The sequence below is a fragment of the Kryptolebias marmoratus genome, linkage group LG19 (genome assembly GCF_001649575.2).
Source record: "Kryptolebias marmoratus isolate JLee-2015 linkage group LG19, ASM164957v2, whole genome shotgun sequence".
Classification (NCBI taxonomy): domain Eukaryota; kingdom Metazoa; phylum Chordata; class Actinopteri; order Cyprinodontiformes; family Rivulidae; genus Kryptolebias; species Kryptolebias marmoratus.
Genome location: NC_051448.1, coordinates 9,600,056 through 9,619,176, shown reverse-complemented (window position 1 = coordinate 9,619,176; position 19,121 = coordinate 9,600,056). Strand labels below are relative to the sequence as shown.

Sequence of the window (19,121 nt, the reverse complement as noted above, 5' to 3'; positions counted from 1 at the left end):
GCTTCCGTACTCAGGGTCTGTCGCTTCATTCAGCGTTAACCAATAGGGAGACGTCTTACATCGCTCGTCCTTAATCCCCGCCCAGAATGTTCATGTAAGCTTCCCCAAAGCAAATAAAGTTATATAAGCAAGAAAACGAATTCAACCAAAAAAGAAATCGATTCAACCAAAAAAGAAATCGATTCAACCAAAAAAAAAATCGACTCAACCAAAAAAAAAGAGTTTCAAACAAAAAATTAGTGACTTCAATCAAAAAAAAATAAATCTTTAAATAAATTTTTGTTTCGTAAAAAAATATTTTTATGGTTAAAAAGTTTTTAAGATGTTTTTATGTTTGACATTATTTTTTTGATTGAATACTACTTTTTTTGTTTGACATGATTTTTTTTTGATTAAGTACTCCTTTTTTGTTTGACATGATTTTTTTTTGATTGAATACTCCTTTTTTTGTTTGACATGATTTTTTTTTTTTTGATTGAATAATTGTGAAACAAATCTAACTCCATAAATTAGCATTCCCTAGTGGTTGGCTCTAGTAAAAGGGCAAAGACATTGTGGACATCATGTATTCCTGTATTCCTTGTGACACCAAGTAAAAATCACATATTTCTGCCATACATCAACCAGAAAAGGCCTGAAAATGTCACCAGCAGCCAGATACTCCTGAAAAAATATTTCCAAATACCTGTAGCTTAGGTTTTTATATATATTTTTGACACACTCTCTCACATATTAATCGTTTTGGCACACAAAGTTTAATGACGACAGGATCAGAATAGAGCCAGATAGATGCAAAAAACAAAACAAAAGAAACTATATAAACTGCTTCATTGTTGTTTTCGGTTCCAGCACACAAAGTAATCATGGGCACCAACAAATCAGGTTGCTACGTCGTCATTTCTTTAAATCCACACAGATCCACCAAAAACTGAGTGGAGGGGGTAGCGAACGCAACAAAATATCTCATTGATTTTTAAGTTCATTGTAATCAGAAGGCCTTCATAAGACACTCCTCACAAACAGAAGCTTATCAAGAAAAAAAAAAATAAGAAAAAATGTTAATAAATGTTATTTAAAACAAACTATCAAACAAGTTAAATGTAGCTGTCGTGTTCCACCATTACAAGCACAAAAGCTCTTTTTTTTGTAAAACTCATGTTTGCCATCCAGTATTATTTAACTGAAAGGATCATGTCAATTTTAAATAATAAAATGACCACTGATAGGCCTGGTTGCAATTTGCCAATAAATTATGTAACAGGATTATGTAACATTCCACAACTTCCATTTTTTTTCTTCTGAGGATGCAACTGTTTTGAGCTTTTTCGTCTTTTGTGAATCAGTTGCTTCACAAAACGAGAAGTGAACTCATGAAACCCTAAAACTGGAAGCAAATATTCACAAAACTTTCCAAAAACATGAAGTAATTCATTAAAGTTGGGTGTGTTTCGATATGTGATCATGTCCAGCATTGTTCTGAGGAACAAACCAAGTCAGCAGCTGGAGCGTTTACAGAACCGTGTACAACAATGTGGGAACTGAGAGCTCTGCAGGATGATCCAGTTCCAGTTTGATATTACATTTGTATATTTATGAAGCCCCAAATTAATTGGCAGGGCAGAGATTTAATCACATGCGCTGCCATCCCCAGGGGATGAAGGAGAAGAGTTATTTTAAAAAAGAGGAAATTCAGGAATAGGGGAGGAAAGATTTCCAAAATGCTCCCTACAGATGAACTCTCTCTTACTTCCATTGGTGGAAAAGATGCTGTTCTGGTTTGTTTTCTGGCAGAAGCAGCAGCGTGACTCTGTTAAGGTGGTACACAGACTCTGAGAGGACATGTGAGCCTGTAAAAGCTTCCCAGGCTGCTTTTATTTATTCATCACGCCCCAGTTTGAGTTGGGAGATCAGTGTCCTTAACGGGGAACGCGTTCACCAACAAATCCCTGACGGTTTGCACATGAATGGTCGCACAGACAATAAGAATCAGCTTACCGTAAACACTGATATTAACATCTCCAAGTACTCCCATTTAAAAATGCTCAATCTTCTTTTTAGTGATGCAATATTAAACATCTACAAGGTTTATTTTTCAGTTTCTCTCACATTAAATCCTGACACACTCTGCTGACATCCAACTGTTCTGGTTTGTCTGGAAGATTTTGGAAAACAAAGATGAATAACTTGGCAGTGTTGCACTAACACAGACTCTGCTTCCAGAACCACAATTTGGCTTAAAAGATGAGAGAAATAATCACCACTAATCTATAAAAAACAGTTTAAAAGAAATGCAACTTTTATCAATTCTGAGTAAAAGACATTTAAAGACATACTTTTTTTAAAAGACATTTATGTTTTAAGAAAAACAACAAACCATGTCTCACTTCTCCTCCTCAGCATGACAATTCAGTGATCAGTTCTGGCTTTCATTAAGAGTCACTAAAAAAAAATAGTGTATTTTAAATTTAAAATAGTCCCACATGTGTTTATACAAATTAGTAATCATCTATTATATATCCAAAACAAATGGGGTAAAAACTTGTTCTTCAATTTGAAGCAAACACAAGTATGAAGAATACTATAGTAACTCTTGTCTGACGGAAATATTTTCATTTTAAATGTAAGTTTTTGTTGCTGCAAGAACTGTTTTTAAAACTACTGTTAGGAAAGACAAGATGAAAGTGATAAGGACATTTTTTTTACACCGCTGTATATAAAAAATTATTCAAAAAGCAGCAAAGGTTTCTGCAAAATGTAAATTTCTAATCCCACTTTTATAATTTTGTCTCTGAAAAAGCATCTGCAGCTCGCTGTGCAGCTCCACTTTTCTATTCATAAAGCTTTTTAATCAGAAAACTCAAGGTTGGCACTGAAGAAAATGAAGAGAAATCGCAGATAGGAGGCTGAAACTGTGAAACATTTGATCTAACTCACCACTCAGTGTTTAAAACAATAGTTGTCCTCAAAAATAATGTTATTTTGGTCTAAAACGATCCTCTTGCTGATGAAGCGTTCACACACTTTGGTTCAGGCATTTCTGCTAATCAGCCAGTAACAGCTGTGTCCAGATGTTTCTAATTTTGATCCCTTCAGTGTTCTTCACCCATCTTCTTATACTTAGGAACACGAGGTGTCGATTAGAAACAGCGACGTCCTTGACAATGTGTGGCTGCTTTCAGTTATCATCGGAGGTCTGGTGTAAATGTTCGTTTTCGCTCCATTGTTCAGTGGAACACAGACATCATCGGGGCTCAACATGAATAAACTTTGCAGAGTCTACAGGACGTCTCTCGCTTATTGTTCCAATCATGTTTACTGCTGTTGTTGGGAGGAATTTTGCAGACGCGAGACAGATTTTCTGACGGTTTTGTGTGGAATCTTGCTGACAGACCTGCACTGCGACAATCACGCCAACTTTTTTATGAGGTCAAATAATATCTCCATGGAGACTGTGGCGCAAGCAGCACACAGTATTTTTTTTTATTGCTTTGGTTCAGTAAAGTAAATCCTCTGAAACGGTAATGATTTCTGTGTGGAACAACACAGAAAACCGTCACTAAATGTTGGTGGACACTTTAAAAAGGTTTGTGTTTCTGCAAATATGTGGCTGGACACATCAGATTTGTACACAAATCATAAAAAAGAAGAAGAACCCACGACCAGGATGCTATTCCAGGTCTGAAGGATGTAAAACTAAACAATAGACGTATGAGCCTGGAGTTAGTAACTTTTAATAATCAGGTGTGAATCAGATCCTAGTGGGGTTTTGGATTTTTATCGCCCACCACCAAAGCCAATTCAAGGTGGCCGCCACAACAAAACAAGCACTTCAAGGGCTACAGCTCGACCAGTTTTACAGTTATTGAGCTAAAATTTGGTTTGATAGTAGCTGAGACTGACTCCCAACTGATCACGTGACTTAGGAAAAAACATATATACAATCCAAAACAAAAAAATCAAAACAAATCTAGAGTTTGAGAAGGAAGTATTTTCCTAACTACATTGATTTATTGTCTCTCTCAGATAATTGCTGTTTCTTTTTTCAACTTCTATTGTTTGATAAGCTGAAATTTTGATTCTTTTTAACTTAGAAGCCGAAAATACGTTCAAAAGATTGGATTCACGCAGATGGGTTTTGTTTGGAAACAAAAATAACATCTGAACCCTCTATACAATTCTGATTGGAAAAGATCATTGGCTGGCATGACTTTTCAATGCTATCAACACAGAAGAGCTCCTTCTTTGCTCGTGTGCCTCTATTTGCCAAATAACTCGCATTTAAAAGTCAACAGGCAGAATTCCACATCCTGCGTGCTTCCTCTTCTTCCTGCGATGGAGAGGAGATGAGAGCTGTGGAGATGACAGCAAAAAGGCAACGAAATGTGTCCTGTCAAAAGCTCCTTTCTTCGTCTGTAACACTAAACATGCTGATTCAAGCCTGGAGCAAACCCTTAATCTCACACAAAAAAAAGAAAAAGAAGATGGAAAGGGACAGGCAAATCCAAAAAGACAGTTCAGATTTGCAGCTTTCTTTGCGCCATACTGCAATCTCAAAAGACACAGTCGTACTCTTGTTAACGACTGGTGTCAAACTGTTCACGTCCATTTAGCCAGAAAATAAGGCTGGGGCGTCTAAAAATTGGACCCAGACCAAAAGCTGAGCATGTAAGAGAGGGACAGAAATGAGTGCTACATGCAGAAAAGCAGCTTATGCAAATGGCGTTTAGTAATAACAGCATTTGAGCAGCATTAGACAGAGAGAGAGAAAGCGAACGCCTCTAATTGCAAAGAGAGCGAGCGGGTAAATAAGTAGGTGGATTCACTGCATGCCACCATTCAGAAACTTGGGGGGTGGGGGGGCTAGCAGTGTGAATGACAACAACACAAGACCCTGCACAGAAAATGTATTTCTGCTTGTAACGGATGCAAAAACTGCAGCTCAGCGAACACAACTGAATGCCGTCCGTTTGTTTCGAGCACTGAGTGGGTGGAAAAATCTCCTCCGGGATTCAGAGCGCCCCTTGATTACAGATCTGCTGTCAGACCGTTTGATGGCGTCCGCTTCGGCTAAAAACATGTTTCGATATTTTTAAGATGCGTTCTTGACATCATCAGCTCACACACAATCTGTATTTTTTCACAGACGAACAGGGCTGATGCCAAAAAGTTAATGATGAAGGTTTTTGGCAAAAATCATGTGCAATGAGTAGCACTTGCAGTGTGTGTTGTGAATGATTCTCAGCTCCAACCACACCGAATTTTAGCACAATATCTGTAAAACGGACTGAAATATAGCCATTTCGGGGTTTGGTGGCTATGGTGGCCATCTTGAATTGAGTTGTCTCCTACAGTTAATCAGTCGTTGCAGTACATCCTACGATTATTTCCAGAAAATGTAATCAAAATCCATCCATTGGTTAATGAGATATTTTGCGAACAGACAGAAAGAGCTGACTGCCAATAGATAATGGCAAAATGTTAAAACAAAAATCTCACACAATCTGTTAGCGCTCAGAGGATGTGCTGGGGATCAGCCTGGGATACTACCGCACTAAACTTTAAGTCGATGTGTATCAAATTCACTGAGTTGTAGCCACTTTTGTGTTTTTTAAAGTCAGCTGACGGCGGCAGCCATCTTGAATCAGATTGACTCTAAAGAAGCTAATCAGTTGTGAATGTGAATCCAGTGATTATTTTCTGAGAGTTTTATTTAAATCTGTCCACTGGTTCATGAGATATTTTGCTAACAGACAGACAACCAAACACACACACAAGCAGAATCTTTTCCCGCCTTTAGAAGCTGGTGAGAAACACACGACTGTCAACTTTCAAGTGAGATAAACTGTTAAAACATCACTGTTTATAAATGACACCAGTAATGACTGAGTGAGACGGCTTGTAAATAGTGTGGCTCTTTACTTTTACATATTTGTGGTTTTGAAGTTTCCTTTGTCGGCAAATTTCAATCATTTCTGCCCATTTTTATGAAATATGTTTCAGGCGGTTCCATTCTGCTCATGAAGACGAGTTTGATTAAAAATCTTCCACTCAGCCGAGAAGAAAGAGACGTAAGATTACTGACGGTAAACTCACACAACTGTCAGCTGCCTCCTCTTTTCTCAGTCTGCCTGGGCTTCTGTCAGCACCTCACTTTTTGTTTGGTTTTTCATTTCTGTTTCTTTTTCTCACTGTTTACTCCGGAGAATGCGATGATTTTTCAAATCCTATAAGCCCGTAATATATTCACAGAGGAACATAGTAAACATATCAAATGTTTAAACAAAGAAATTGTACCACTTCAAGGAAAAAATAGGATAATTATTTCATTTAGTGGCAGTAACACATATTAAAAAAAGTAAAGACAGGGGCAACAAAAGGCTGTAAAAAAATAAGTGGTACGGGTAAGGAGGAGCATTTTGCACTAAATTAGGTTAATTGTCACCAGGTCAGTAAGACTGGGTATAAAAACAGCATCTTAGAGAGGCTGAATCTCTCAGAAGTAAAGACCTTGAATATCATAGCATTATGAAAAGATCCTGGAGAAATCTCGGAGCTCAAAAGACAAAAGGATGAATGTTGCGTTTGGATGCCCCTGATTTTCAGGCCTTCAGGCAGAACTGCTTTAAAACCAGCTCTGATTCTGTTCTGGACTTCACTGCATGGGTTCAGGAACACATCCACAAATCACCGTCTGAAAGCACAGCTCACTATGTGACCAATAAAAGACATGTGAACACCGTCCAGAAATGCTGCCGTCTTCTCTGTGATAAAGCTCAATTAAAATGGACTAAGACGAAAAACTGTTCTGTGGTCAAATTAATCAAAATTTGAAATGCTTTTTGGAAACTATGAACACTGTGTCCTCTGTACCAAAGAGGAGAGGAACCATCCAGCCTGTTAGAACAACATATGCTCCCATCCAGACGTTTTTTTTTACTTTCAGCAAGACAATGTTGAACCACAGACTGCATCCATTACAGCAGCAGGGCTTCATAGTAGAAGAGTCCAGGTACTGAATTGGCTCACCAATTAAAAGCATTTAGAGCATCATGAAACATGAAATCCAACAAAGACTCAGGACTGATAAACAGTTGGAGTCCTACATAAGAGAAGAATGGATCAAGATTCTTTCCAAAACCTCCAGCAGCTGCTCTCCTCGGTTCCTAAATGTTTACAGACTGTTGTTAAAAGAAAAGGAGATGCTTCACAGCGGGGAACATGACCCGTGCCATCCGATTCCAGACACACTGCTGCCATCAAATTCAATGTTACCATATGTTTTCCTACACTTTTTAGTTTAAACTTTTGATATGTTTTCAGGGTCCCGCTGTGAATAGAACATGGGTTTAGGAGATTTGCAAATCATTGCATTTTGTTTTCATTAACATTTTACACAATGTCGCAACTTTTTTTTTTTTTTTTGAATTGGGGTTGTATATAAACACAGTCAGACCAGAACAATCTGCGCTGCATCCTGCGAGCTCAGTGTATCATCTTGTAATGTGTGCAGTTGTGTGTTTTTTTTTTAATGTTTCCAGTCAGATGCTGCGAGCTGATTAGTGAGATCCTGACTGACAGCACAGAGACAGACCGAGAGGAGACTCTCTGATGGACGGAGCAGCGGAGCGGAGTGGATGTAAAGTGCTCCGGTGAGAGGATGAAGAGGTTCGAGCATGATGTCACACCTGGCCCTTGTCTGAAGAGCAGGTTGGCTGAGCAGCCACAACAAAAGCTCTTACATTCGAGCCACTTGCGTGTACCCACTGCTGTTCTGTTTTGGTCTGCCGCCGCAATGAGCCGAGATTAACTCAGTGTGGAAAAACTCACCACACAGTATGATCCTGGATATTTTAGAGCTGCATGTCTGATGCACAAGCCGTCATAGAGTTTCTGTTAGTTTACCACAGCTGTTTCTTTAAACACAGTTAAATAGGCAGATAAATACCATCAAACTGTCTTGGTATTTCACAAGTCTTGAGGAAATACTTTTTTAAGCTTACAATTCTGAAAAAATTCATTCTGATTTTAAGTTTTATAGCACGTAAGTGACGCTTTTAGGTTGAAATGATAATTCAGATGTTCTGAAGCAGGGTTCTGTGGAAAGGCTAGGAATAATTACTATCTTACCTGTTGTAGATAGCTCTTTGAAAAACCTCAGATTGGAGAAATAAAGTTAAACTCTGACCAGATTAACGAGCTAACAGCTAGTCTGAGCAGAAACAGAACAAAGTGGATTGCTGTCATCTTTAAAACAATTTCAGTCTTAAACCTTCTTATCGTGGTTCATGTAAATGTACATCACTGTCAACCTTGCATCTCAAAGGTATTGATATGATTCTATGGATATTTACAAGTACAAACAGGAGTGGCAGCAGCTAGCTGTAGCATAATGCAACTTGGTGCAAATTCCTTCGTCAGCTTGACAATCCGATCAGAATTAAGGCAGAAACAGAGTTGCTTGTGCTTTCTGTGTCCAGTCAGCGTAACATTAACATAAACATCTCATCATTAACATCTCCAGCTCCCTCAGCAGACGAGCGCTTGCAGCCCAGATTTTTCTGACCCCCGTTGCCTAAGACTCAACCCTTGAGAAGAAGAAGAAATACAAACAATGAGGAGGAAAAACTGTGTGAAGAGGTCAGCTGCTATTAACACTTGGATAATTTATCACTTTGGGACCTCAAGGAGACAAAACCTGCATCTAACTCCTGGGGAGAAATCACTCTGACTTTGTTTCTTCCTCTGGTCTTCTGGATAGACAGGAAACAAATCAGAGCATCACCGCCACCTGCGGCTGCAGTATAACTGGAGACTCCTGAGGTGCAGCTAAACTATGAACAAACGAGTGGGCGTACACAGATAGACTATGTTTCTCCCCTTATATTCTGTTTTTCCAAAACTGAGGTTGTTCAAAGAGCTGTCTACTCCAGGTAAGATATTAATTGTTCATCACCTTTAACAACAAAAAAAAACTATTTCTATCCTAAAACTACACCAGTGTTTTAATCAATTAATTTGGACAGAAATGAATCGAGGTGAAGATGTTGAATTCCCTTCTGGTGTCACACTGGTTGTGACTGAACATATTAAATCAAACAAAAGTCTAATTTCCCTTCAAGTGGACTCCTTCTGCTTCTCCTTTCTTAGGATGCTATTTGATCGTTTTACTCAAAAAATAATTGATTCACAAAAACGGATTGTTACATTTGTTCAATTGGGTTTTTAACATCAGCCTTTAGGGTTCAATATGAATAAATAGGATTTATGCAGAAATATTTCAAACTTCCAAGCTAATAAGTCTTACTGCGCTGATTTGTGATTAGATTTTAGACTCAAATTCATCCACAAGCAGCCCACACTGAGCTGCTCCTGATCGTTTCTCATGTTGTTGCTCACCAGCTAATTGCTCACTTTCTGTGTCTGCCGTTCGCTGCTGCTGAGGTCATGTAAAATGGGGCTTGGGGGCTTTTTTTACCACTAAAACAACTGCCATCTACGGCTGCAAACAAAGCTGATAAAAGCTGTGAGATTGAAACAAAACAGCAAAATTGCCGGTTGTGAATATGTAAGCTCGGAGAGGTGCAAAGTTTGGTGGGTTTAAATCACTAAAAAACGCTGTTAGAAATAAAATATTGAAGCTACAAAGTCACTAAAGTGCATGTCTGGATTTTCAGCTTACATTTTTTCCGTAGCCCGATGAACACGTCACAAAAAGAGGCCTCTTCAGAGGTGAAAGCGCAAATTAAGAAAACAAGCTCCCCTTTGATGAGCTAATACCTGCCTGCCAGCTTTATTTGGCCACACACACAGCGTAGCTGCTTTGGCCCAGACTTGCTCTATCATTTTACACACCCTGTCTTTCTTTGCCTCCTTTTTTTTTCTCCATGTGACCTAGAAGCATTTCCTCCTTCCATGGAGACGTCCACAAAAGCTAAAAAAAGACACACTTTCCCATCTCCTATGGAGGAGAAAGAAACAAAGACACACGGGAGTGTCCGCGGCCCTACGACGGATCATTTAAAAAGGCATCTTGAAATGAAAGAGTGCCATCCCCTGCTAGGAACACAGATTCTCATGAATGTACTGAATTTATCAACATAAACAGGGTGCCGGTAGGAGCAACACTTGTCATTTTTTCATTGAGAGATAACACAGGAAATCTTCAAGGGTAAAAGCAACCCTCCATGCTACCCAGCATAAAAGATGTGGCTACAATCAAAGAATCCTTCCATGCATGCATGTTGTTGAATGGAGGAACAGGATTCACACTACTGTTTTTCTGGGGGTTTTATCTATTTTTCCATACATTTACTCCTGCATACTTTGTTTTATTTTAACCATTCATACATCAAAACATTCAGCTCTTTCAGGGCTTTATGTGCTAGGATTTTTGTAACTTTTACACTTATCGAAATATTTAACTTTACAAGTACTTTCCCCATTGAAATACATGGAGATCTCTTTTTTTTATTAGTATGTTAGGTTGAAGCATCAGACGTGCTTATGTAAGTGCAGATGTTTAAAATGAATAATCACTTTAATCATAATCACAAAGAATTTGAAACTCACAGATTCTTCACAAAGTGTCACTACGTTTTGTGACTTTGTCTGAGTGAAATGAACCGATAAGTAGCGTCAACTGTGCTCCGACTTATTTTGACACCTGCAAATATTCTTTGCAGATAATTTTGCAGCATTATATAACCCCGTTCAAGTGTGTGAGACGACTCAAGTTCCCCCATCGTTAATGACGGAGGGTTTATCTCTGTCATTTAGCTCTACTTAACAGGAAAAAAAGGGAGGAAGAGGAGAGAAAGAGATTAAGTTATTATTAAGGGTGCATACACACTGAGGCACTCTTACTACTATTCTGTGTGGTTTCCGTCACGTTTTTTGTCCGTTTTCACACCCAGCGGCTTTAAAAGAAAAAACTACAAATTATTCAACAAAAAGTGTGGCTCAATTGAGAATAGGATGCTATGAATTTGGTAGCGATATGTTGCATAATGTAGAAACAATTAGCAAAAAACTGTATAGATTCCCCAGAGAAAACAATGGGATTTGGATAAAACAGGTGGGAAAATCTAGCCCTCTTTAAAGCTCTATAGCTTGAGCATTTTTCATTGTAGAAACATCGTTCGAATTTTAAATGGGTCACAGCAAGTTGGACTTTACATGACTGAACTGATATTTTGAGATCTTATATCAATTTTGCAGAATTGCTTTTTAAGTTGTATGATTTTTGGAGATTTCATCTCTAAATCTGATCCAAAATTTTAAATCCTTTACAAACAATTTTTTCTTACTCCTACAATATTATCAGTACATATACCAATAACACATCATAACAAAGGTATCATTGTCATCCTTCACCCAGTGTATTTCTTACTAGATTTCTGTTTTTCTCGCAAATCTCCTCAGGCTGCAGAGAGCGCACACCCAGCCTTCGATAGAGTTCAGTTATATTTTTAGCTCAAAAAATGTCCTTCAAACCCATAAGTGAAGGGTCTTTTTAACTTGTCATATCTCCTACATAAAAAATTGTGGAAACATAAAACAATCACATGTGACCATCAGATTCTTCTGCCACTCACTGTTCAAGAATTTTAAAAATAAACCTAATAGTTTTTACACAGTCGCTGTTTATTTGAGGCTTACTTTTCAGTCTGTTTGTGTCTGTCAGGGAGTGGCAGACACAGGTGTTTGGTTACCATGGTGACCCTGATGAGCTTCTGGCAGCAGCTTTAACATTTCTTTAGATTTTGATTCTCTTGAAACATATTTTTTATCTTTTCCTGACTGTATTTCATTTATCATGTCACTCTTCTGCACTTCTTATGCTGTTTATACATCAAATAGCCTACCTTTTTTCTTAGCTCAAATTATGGCAAAGCTAAAGTTGGGCTTTTGTCATGAAAAGTCTTCTGCTTCTTTATCTGGCTGTTTATAGACAAATGTATTCAAGGTCTGGTGAGATGTCTGGCATGACAGCACAAACTGGTAGAGAATAAGCATGTCGCGCTGATCGCCTCACCATTGTTGTGTGTGTAACAGAAATTATTCATTGCTGAAAAACATTTCTATTCAGCGCTTTTGGTATGTGGTCTAATTCTTCTCCGTTGCCTTGGTGACACGCGCCTCAGGAAGACAACACAGCATCTCACAGTCTCCCAGTCTGTTAACAGAGTCTTTGCCATCCAGAGAGCTGCTCTGAACTGTGAATTGAAAGGCTTGAAAAAAAGGAAGGAAAGATAAGCAAATTTTGCACATACACATCCTTACCTGCCAACAAGGAGGAATTCTCCATACACCCCGAGTCGCCTCATGGCCATCAGGAGGCCGCGGACGGTCATGCCCTCGCAGAAACACACCACCACACGAGCTTTGGGTAGACGTTCCCGTAATTTTCTCAGAAGCCGGTCAAAGTGTTTCTCGCCAGCGTTGCTGTAGATTTTGTCCGAGTGGGCAATGCACAGGCCCTCCTGAGAGGCCAGCTCCTTGAAGGCTTCCATGCCGCTCTCGCCATAGTTCCCTAAAGGTGAAACAGTAAAACACAGCGTCCTGGTTGAGGTTAGACAGTTGATCATTTTCCTCAAGATATCTATTTTATTTATTTTTTCTTGATAGTACTTTGAAATATAGTCTTATTTCTGTGCATGAATAAATGCTTTCAACATCATAATCTGCATTATTTACTGATAGACAATGCATAAATCACACCCCTCAGCAGTTGTTCACTGTATTTTGCCTTGACTGGCTCTGGGGCTTTGAGGCTCTGATCCACTGATAATGAGTGTCAGACTGGCTGCTGATTGCAATCCTCAACTGTCCTTGTTCGACTCCGAATCGTCCCAATCAAGAGCCAAAGCTGTTAGGGGTTCTAAATCTTCTGCTTCCATGTGGACTAATACATTTGAACCGTTGATAAAAATAAGGAGAAAAAAAACCCCAGTTTCTCAGCCTGAGAGGTGGATTACACAGAAAATCCAATCACTCGTGTGTGCTGGAACATGTCTCTGAATGTGCATGTCATCAGAAGGAAATCACCTCGCTGTAAACCTGTGAAAACGTTTGTAGTGTCGTTGCCTTGATGTGAGGCCATGCCACACATTGTAAATACTCTATCTGAGCAGGGACATCAGTGGAATGCATGCACTCAGGCACACAATGGCTCCATCCGTTGGTTTTCCAATAGTCCTTTTGATGATAGTTTCAATCGTCTCTTTTCATTCTCCTCTGATAAATGGAAATAATGATATGTAATCATTTTACTCTCTCCATCTCGGCTGTGAGACAGGTGGGTGGCGGTGGTGGTGGTGCATTAGTTGACACCCCATTTGACAATGGCTGCAAAACCCGCTCGGAGCAGTCCCACCACACAGATGATTATTGAGACAGGTAATTTATGCAATTTCACAGCTCTGGCTGTTGCCATGGGCAACAAGCTGCACTTAAAACTAGTCTGGGGTGGCGGAGAGTGAAAACTCACAAGCTCGAGCTCGCCGTGACCACAAGCTCAGAGATCGCTGAAGATATAATTAGACAAATAAGTGGGTTTGCATCTGACCAGGACAACGAAAGGCGGGTATCACATCGTAAACACTTGTTGTGGCTCCAAACTTCACAGTAGTTGTTCTTTATCATAAGGATTTGTATGTATAAAGACCAGATGCACATTTTTTTCAGAATGCTTGAACTTTAAGGGGATAGCTCAGATTATTTGAAGTAAATTTACCATTTTACCATTATTTAAAGTGGGAATATTAATATGTTTGAACAACCTCAGTAATGGAAAATAGAGCTGAATTCGAACTGGACTGATTAGCTGACACACTGTTTTATAAACCTTTACATCGCAGTATTTTTTACATTAGACTGTTATTTACTCAGAAGTCTGTGGTTATTCGAAAGCACAAATAGCCGCAGCAGCAGATAGCTGGATGACTCCCAGCAGAATATCATATTTCTGTCAAAATAAAGGAGAGATTGCAGGCAGTGTAAAGGTTTATTAAATGGTCTCAACAGGTAAGAGAATAATCATTCATAATCTTTCCACAGAACCCAGTTTGAAAAGATCTGAACTATTCCTTTAAGAATTATCTACTGGAATGAATACAGCTGAGAGTTGATCACAACATAGACCGTCATAAATATTATGGCTCAGTCTCAGAGGAGGGTCAGGCCATTGTTGGAACCGAGGTAATACTTGCTTAACCCCCCACTCATCAACTAACTGATAAGCAAGCTGTGCTCATCACCCATACCTGACTATAATAAGGCTTTCTAAGGATGTTTTACACTCTCATTGTGTCTGCGGCTCCTGTGGGGGAGGATCCTGCCTAATGTAGCCTGTCAGTCATGATTGAGGCGCACATCACTGTCGGTGTTTCACCAAGACTTTAATGAAAAGCCATGGACATAATTCATTTCACAGTAATTACTTTGTCTACCAAACCCGTCTCTCCTTTTTTATCTCCACTGTAGCGCAACGTTATACTGCTCGGCTGTGGGGAAAGTTTTCAAAAAGAAAGTTGCCTAGTCATGCTATGAAATGCTGAATTAAAAGAAAATTGAATATGCATTTTAATGAATCCATTTCTGATTAAATTGGAAAGAAAACCGCCATGCCCCTTTTACTCAAATAATATTACCCTTTCCGAAGGAGCACCTACATTTCAACTGGCTTCTTGTGTGCTCCTCTGGTGCTTGAAACCTGCTGCAATGACCACAGCCAAGAAGCTCACACTTTTCTCCCAGATAACACATTAAGTGTGAAGTTGTGGAAAAACAATTGTGGTACTTATTGTGTTCCTTTAAATGATGCAAACCCTCAAAGATGCACAGATGTGACTCTTTGCTGCAACAAGCTGTGACACAGTAACACATAAATGAGAACATGAACAAAGAGACACGTTTGTTCTTTAAAAACAAACATGTAAAAGGAACATGTAAAAGTGTCCTTTATATATATATATATATATAGTAGTGTGGTTTATAAGTATTTCTGTCACAAGGACCTCTAAGTTGGCTGTACGTGCCCCTGGGTCAAAGTGAATGACCCCTCCGTAAATAGTCTATAACAGTTATTGAAATAGTTTGGATGCTGTGGTTATTTTATAATAAGTAAATTCAGGTTAATATTACTAAAATAAGAAATAACTTGTCTCAAAATAATGCAGAAAAACTGCCTTGTTTTGATCCAAAGTGCTGCTGCCAGAGCTCTGATGAGAGTTAGGAGTTAGCATTGGCTTCCTGTAAAATGAGAATAGAATTTAAAATCTTCCTTCTAACTTTGTAACTACATAACTATCATCTTATCCTAACAGAGCACTTCGCTCTCAGACTGCAGGTTTACTTGTGGTTCCTAGACTTTCTAAAATAGGAGGCAGGGCTTCCTGTTTTCAGGCTCCTCTCTTGTGGAACCAACTTCCAGTTTCTGTCTGTCAGACTGAAATCCTGTCAACTTTAAATTTTATACTTAAGACTTTCTCTTTTGATAAATCCTATAGTTAGGGTTGGTTTGGATTTCCTGAGGTATCCCATAAGGTGGAATCTCACTGGGCTAGTTGGTCAACAGCATTCATGAATGTCTCCAGAATGTCTTGTCATTTTCTCACACACTTGATTCTTTGTTCTAGAAATAGTCACAGAGGCACAGAGAAATTTTTTTGAGGATTTTTTTTACTACCGACTAGTCTCCCAACAGTCTCAGTTCAGTGAGATACTACTTTTAGTTAGGCTGCTATAAGCTTAAACTGTGGGAGTACATACTGACCACACTAATAATTGGCATTTCATATTGGACTGCTTTGAGGTGACTGTTGTAGTGAATTGGCTCCATGTATAGAAACTGAATTGAACTGACACACTAACACACATCATGATGCTGGTCAGTGATGGACTCTCTCACCCTCAGTGTGGACTGCAGACACGTAGGTCCAGTTGTACCTCTTGACAATGTCCAGCATGGCCCGGGCCTGCAGGGTGTCTGACGGAACGACCCTCAGGAAGTACTTGAACAGGGTCTTGTCGCTCAGGTCGATACTCGTGGCAGAGTAGGCGATCTGCGGGATGTTGAAGAGCTGCAGGAGGTTTTGCACCTGGATGGCCACGGAGCTGGATCCGGGGCCGATCACTCCGGCGATGGGTTTCTTGGAAGGCGGCGGCTGGTTGGACGGGGTGCCGTCGATGCACCATTTGGACCCGTCCTTGTCGTCCCGGATCGAGATGAGGGAGTCCCGGATGAACTCGATGCTCTGCTCCAGGGCCACGGAGGAGTGCCAGCAGGAGTCCCGGATCTCGCAGCCGAGGCTGATGTTGGGGAGCAGGTTGGGGTCGGCGTTGATCCGGTCCAGCGTGTGGAACATGGCCTCCACCCTCTGGATGCCGTACTGCTCGCGGACGTCCCCGCACTTCCGCTCGGCCACCTTCTCGGCGGACGGCTGGTGGTGGACGGAGAAGAGCGCGCCGATGATCACGTCTCCGTCCATGCGGGCCACGGAGCGGGACGCGGCGCGGGGGACCACCGAGCGCTCGTGGATGCTGCTGATGCCGCTGCTGTGCGCGAGCACGAGCACGCGAAGGAGACACGCGGGAAGACACAGGAGAGCGAACGGACCCATCTTTACGCGTGCCATGTTGCGCCACAGAGCGGGAGCCGCGCCAACAGCGCTGGCATATTATCCGAGATTTATCAGCGACTCCACGTTCATCCGAGCCATAACCTGTGGGCACGAGACCTGGGAGGGATCCACGGACACCTGCATGGGGAAACAGGACAAAACTGATGTGATGGAAGCTGGAGGATGGAGGCCAGATGTTAGGAGTTCATCCTTATCTACGCCCGTTTCTTCCTATCTAAATCTGCTCGTGCAAGGAATCTAACTCACGGCTCAGTCTGAGAAACGTGTTTTTAAACTGAAAACCAAAGCATCCGTGAGTCATGACAGGATGCAGGTCCTGTCTCTGATGCCCATTGAGAAAAATCAGCCTGATTTCAGCACCGCGGACAGCGTGCTTTCCGAACACAAGGACGTCTTTGGGACGGTTTGAGTCCTTCATGCTCCTCACGATTTAACCCAGAGCATCCTAATTCAAACCGGAAAAACAAAAAATTCAATCCAATCGATAATTCGTAGAATTTCACATTAGGAAAATGTACACAACACCCTAGACTGTTTTGGTTCGGGGTTTCACTCAGGAAACCATCGATTTACAATAAGAACATTAATCATGAATAAGAATAATATTATCTTTCATCATAAATGATGACACATCTGCTCTGACTGCCGCCTTAAATTTGCATGATCCTTCCTGTTAAGGCTGTTCTGAGGCATCCAAACGTACCTGAATCCTGGGATCATGTCTCGTGCCTTCTCCCGTCTTCTTTTGCGCGTGCTCTTCGTCGGTATTACTTCACTTTCTCTCTCTCTCTCTCTCTCTCTCTCTCTCTCTCTCTCTCTCTCTCTCTCTCTCTCTCTCTCGATCGCCCATCTCAAAACGTGAAGATCCACCCTCCCACCCTCCTCTCTCTTCTTCCTCAACTCTTACATTTTACCACTTTTTTTTTTACTCGTGTCTTTGATTATTTAGGGGGAAACGGCTTTTAAATATTCACATTTGACTCTTTTATCAGAACAATATTATATAATGATAACTGCATCAGCATAGCTTTTCAGGATTTATTTTATCAAAATAAACATAAAATGATAATGCCAAGAATGAAAAGTAAGGGTTTATTGGATTTTTTTCTCCATGGCTCATTTTAAAACAAAAGATTGAACATTAATTAGGTATATTGACCTAACAGCTATAAGCCTGCTTCGTTTTTGTTTTGTTTTGTTTTGTTTTTCCCACACTGGGTTTAGTTGGGGCCCCTGGCTTGTAAACTACACAAAAAGGTGGCCCAAAGATGTTTTCAGCACCAAGGGCAGCAGTTTAAGTCATTCTTAGCGCCACCTGGTGCTGGGTTGAGGGTCAGAGATGTCAGCTAGAGCTCAGTTTTGTTAGTTTGAAGCCTGATGAACAGAACTACATGCCACTGAACAGGAAGGCTAGATCTAGTCTGTAACATTTAACAGCCTGTAAACCTCATAACACATAAACACATTCTGATCGCCCAGTTTTGCCTGCTTGATACAAGTCTAGCGATGAAGACTTTACGCCACACGCTATCCTACGGTTTGCCTCCTGGAGGGGAGATGTCTATACATGCAAAGCTGCGTCACGCCAGGCAGCAGCTATATATCACAAATAAACTTATGAAGAAGTGTCTGTGTCAGTGGTGCCCGAGGTTTCAGGAGCAATCATTTCTAACTGAACCTGAATAAAAGTGACATGCTTGAGAAGGAGAGAGTATCTGGATGCAGCAGCGGCTCTTCAGGGCAAAGGGTGGCTGCAAGGTTCGGTCTATTCTCATAATATATATTTTTTTCACCACGAGGCCTTTCCGCTGACCTAAACTGTATTATTGTCTTGCGCGAGAGCACAGTTATTAAAATAAATATTATGAGCAAAGCATTCTTCCATTACTTCACAGGTTTGCCTTTGACAATGTGCAGAGAAAAGATGTTTCCTGATTCAGATGTACTGGTCTGTTCATACTGATTGTTGAATAATCTCCTTTAAATTGTCTTATTTAGTCAAATTAAAGAATTGGGATCTTACAAAAAGAAGTAGCCTTGTAGGCAGGGGTTGAAATTAGCACCCGCCACCGGCTAAATGCGGGTAAATATTTGAAGTGGCGGGTGAATTTGATCAACACACGCCACTGTGGCGAGTTGGCAATTTGAACAGAAAAGGTGTTATTTGTCCTCTTGACATATAGGGGGCAGCAATGTGCTCGAGTTGCTGTTGTTACGTCGAGCCACGTTCCCCCATCAGATACGGTTCCCCCTGTGTCTCCATAAATAATGACTTATCTATTAACAGAATTGTTTAGAGGGGCAAATATTTCTCATAAAAAAAAAAAATCCATCCATCCATCCATTCTCTTCCGCTTATCCGGGGTCGGGTCGCGGGGGCAGCAGCCTAAGCAGGGAGACCCAGACTTCCCTCTCCCCAGCCACTTGGGCCAGCTCCTCCGGGGGAATCCCAAGGCATTCCCAGGCCAGCCGAGAAAC

The 19,121-nt window shown here is 40.5% G+C and overlaps 1 protein-coding gene across 2 annotated transcripts in view; it reads right to left on the bottom strand.

Moving 5' to 3' along the window:
• grm1a (glutamate receptor, metabotropic 1a) overlaps positions 1-17,408 on the bottom strand; it is a 36,154-nt gene extending 18,746 nt beyond the window's left edge. For both annotated transcript variants that reach the window (XM_017423329.3, XM_017423330.3), the window contains exons 1-3: positions 17,347-17,408; positions 15,911-16,760; positions 12,283-12,532 (exon numbers count right to left, since the gene is read on the bottom strand). In XM_017423329.3, coding sequence (XP_017278818.1) covers positions 12,283-12,532; positions 15,911-16,637 — 977 coding nt within the window. In that variant the 5' untranslated portion in view covers positions 16,638-16,760; positions 17,347-17,408. The remainder of the gene's footprint in view (positions 1-12,282; positions 12,533-15,910; positions 16,761-17,346) is intronic.
• Between the last annotated feature and the right edge of the window lie 1,713 nt (positions 17,409-19,121).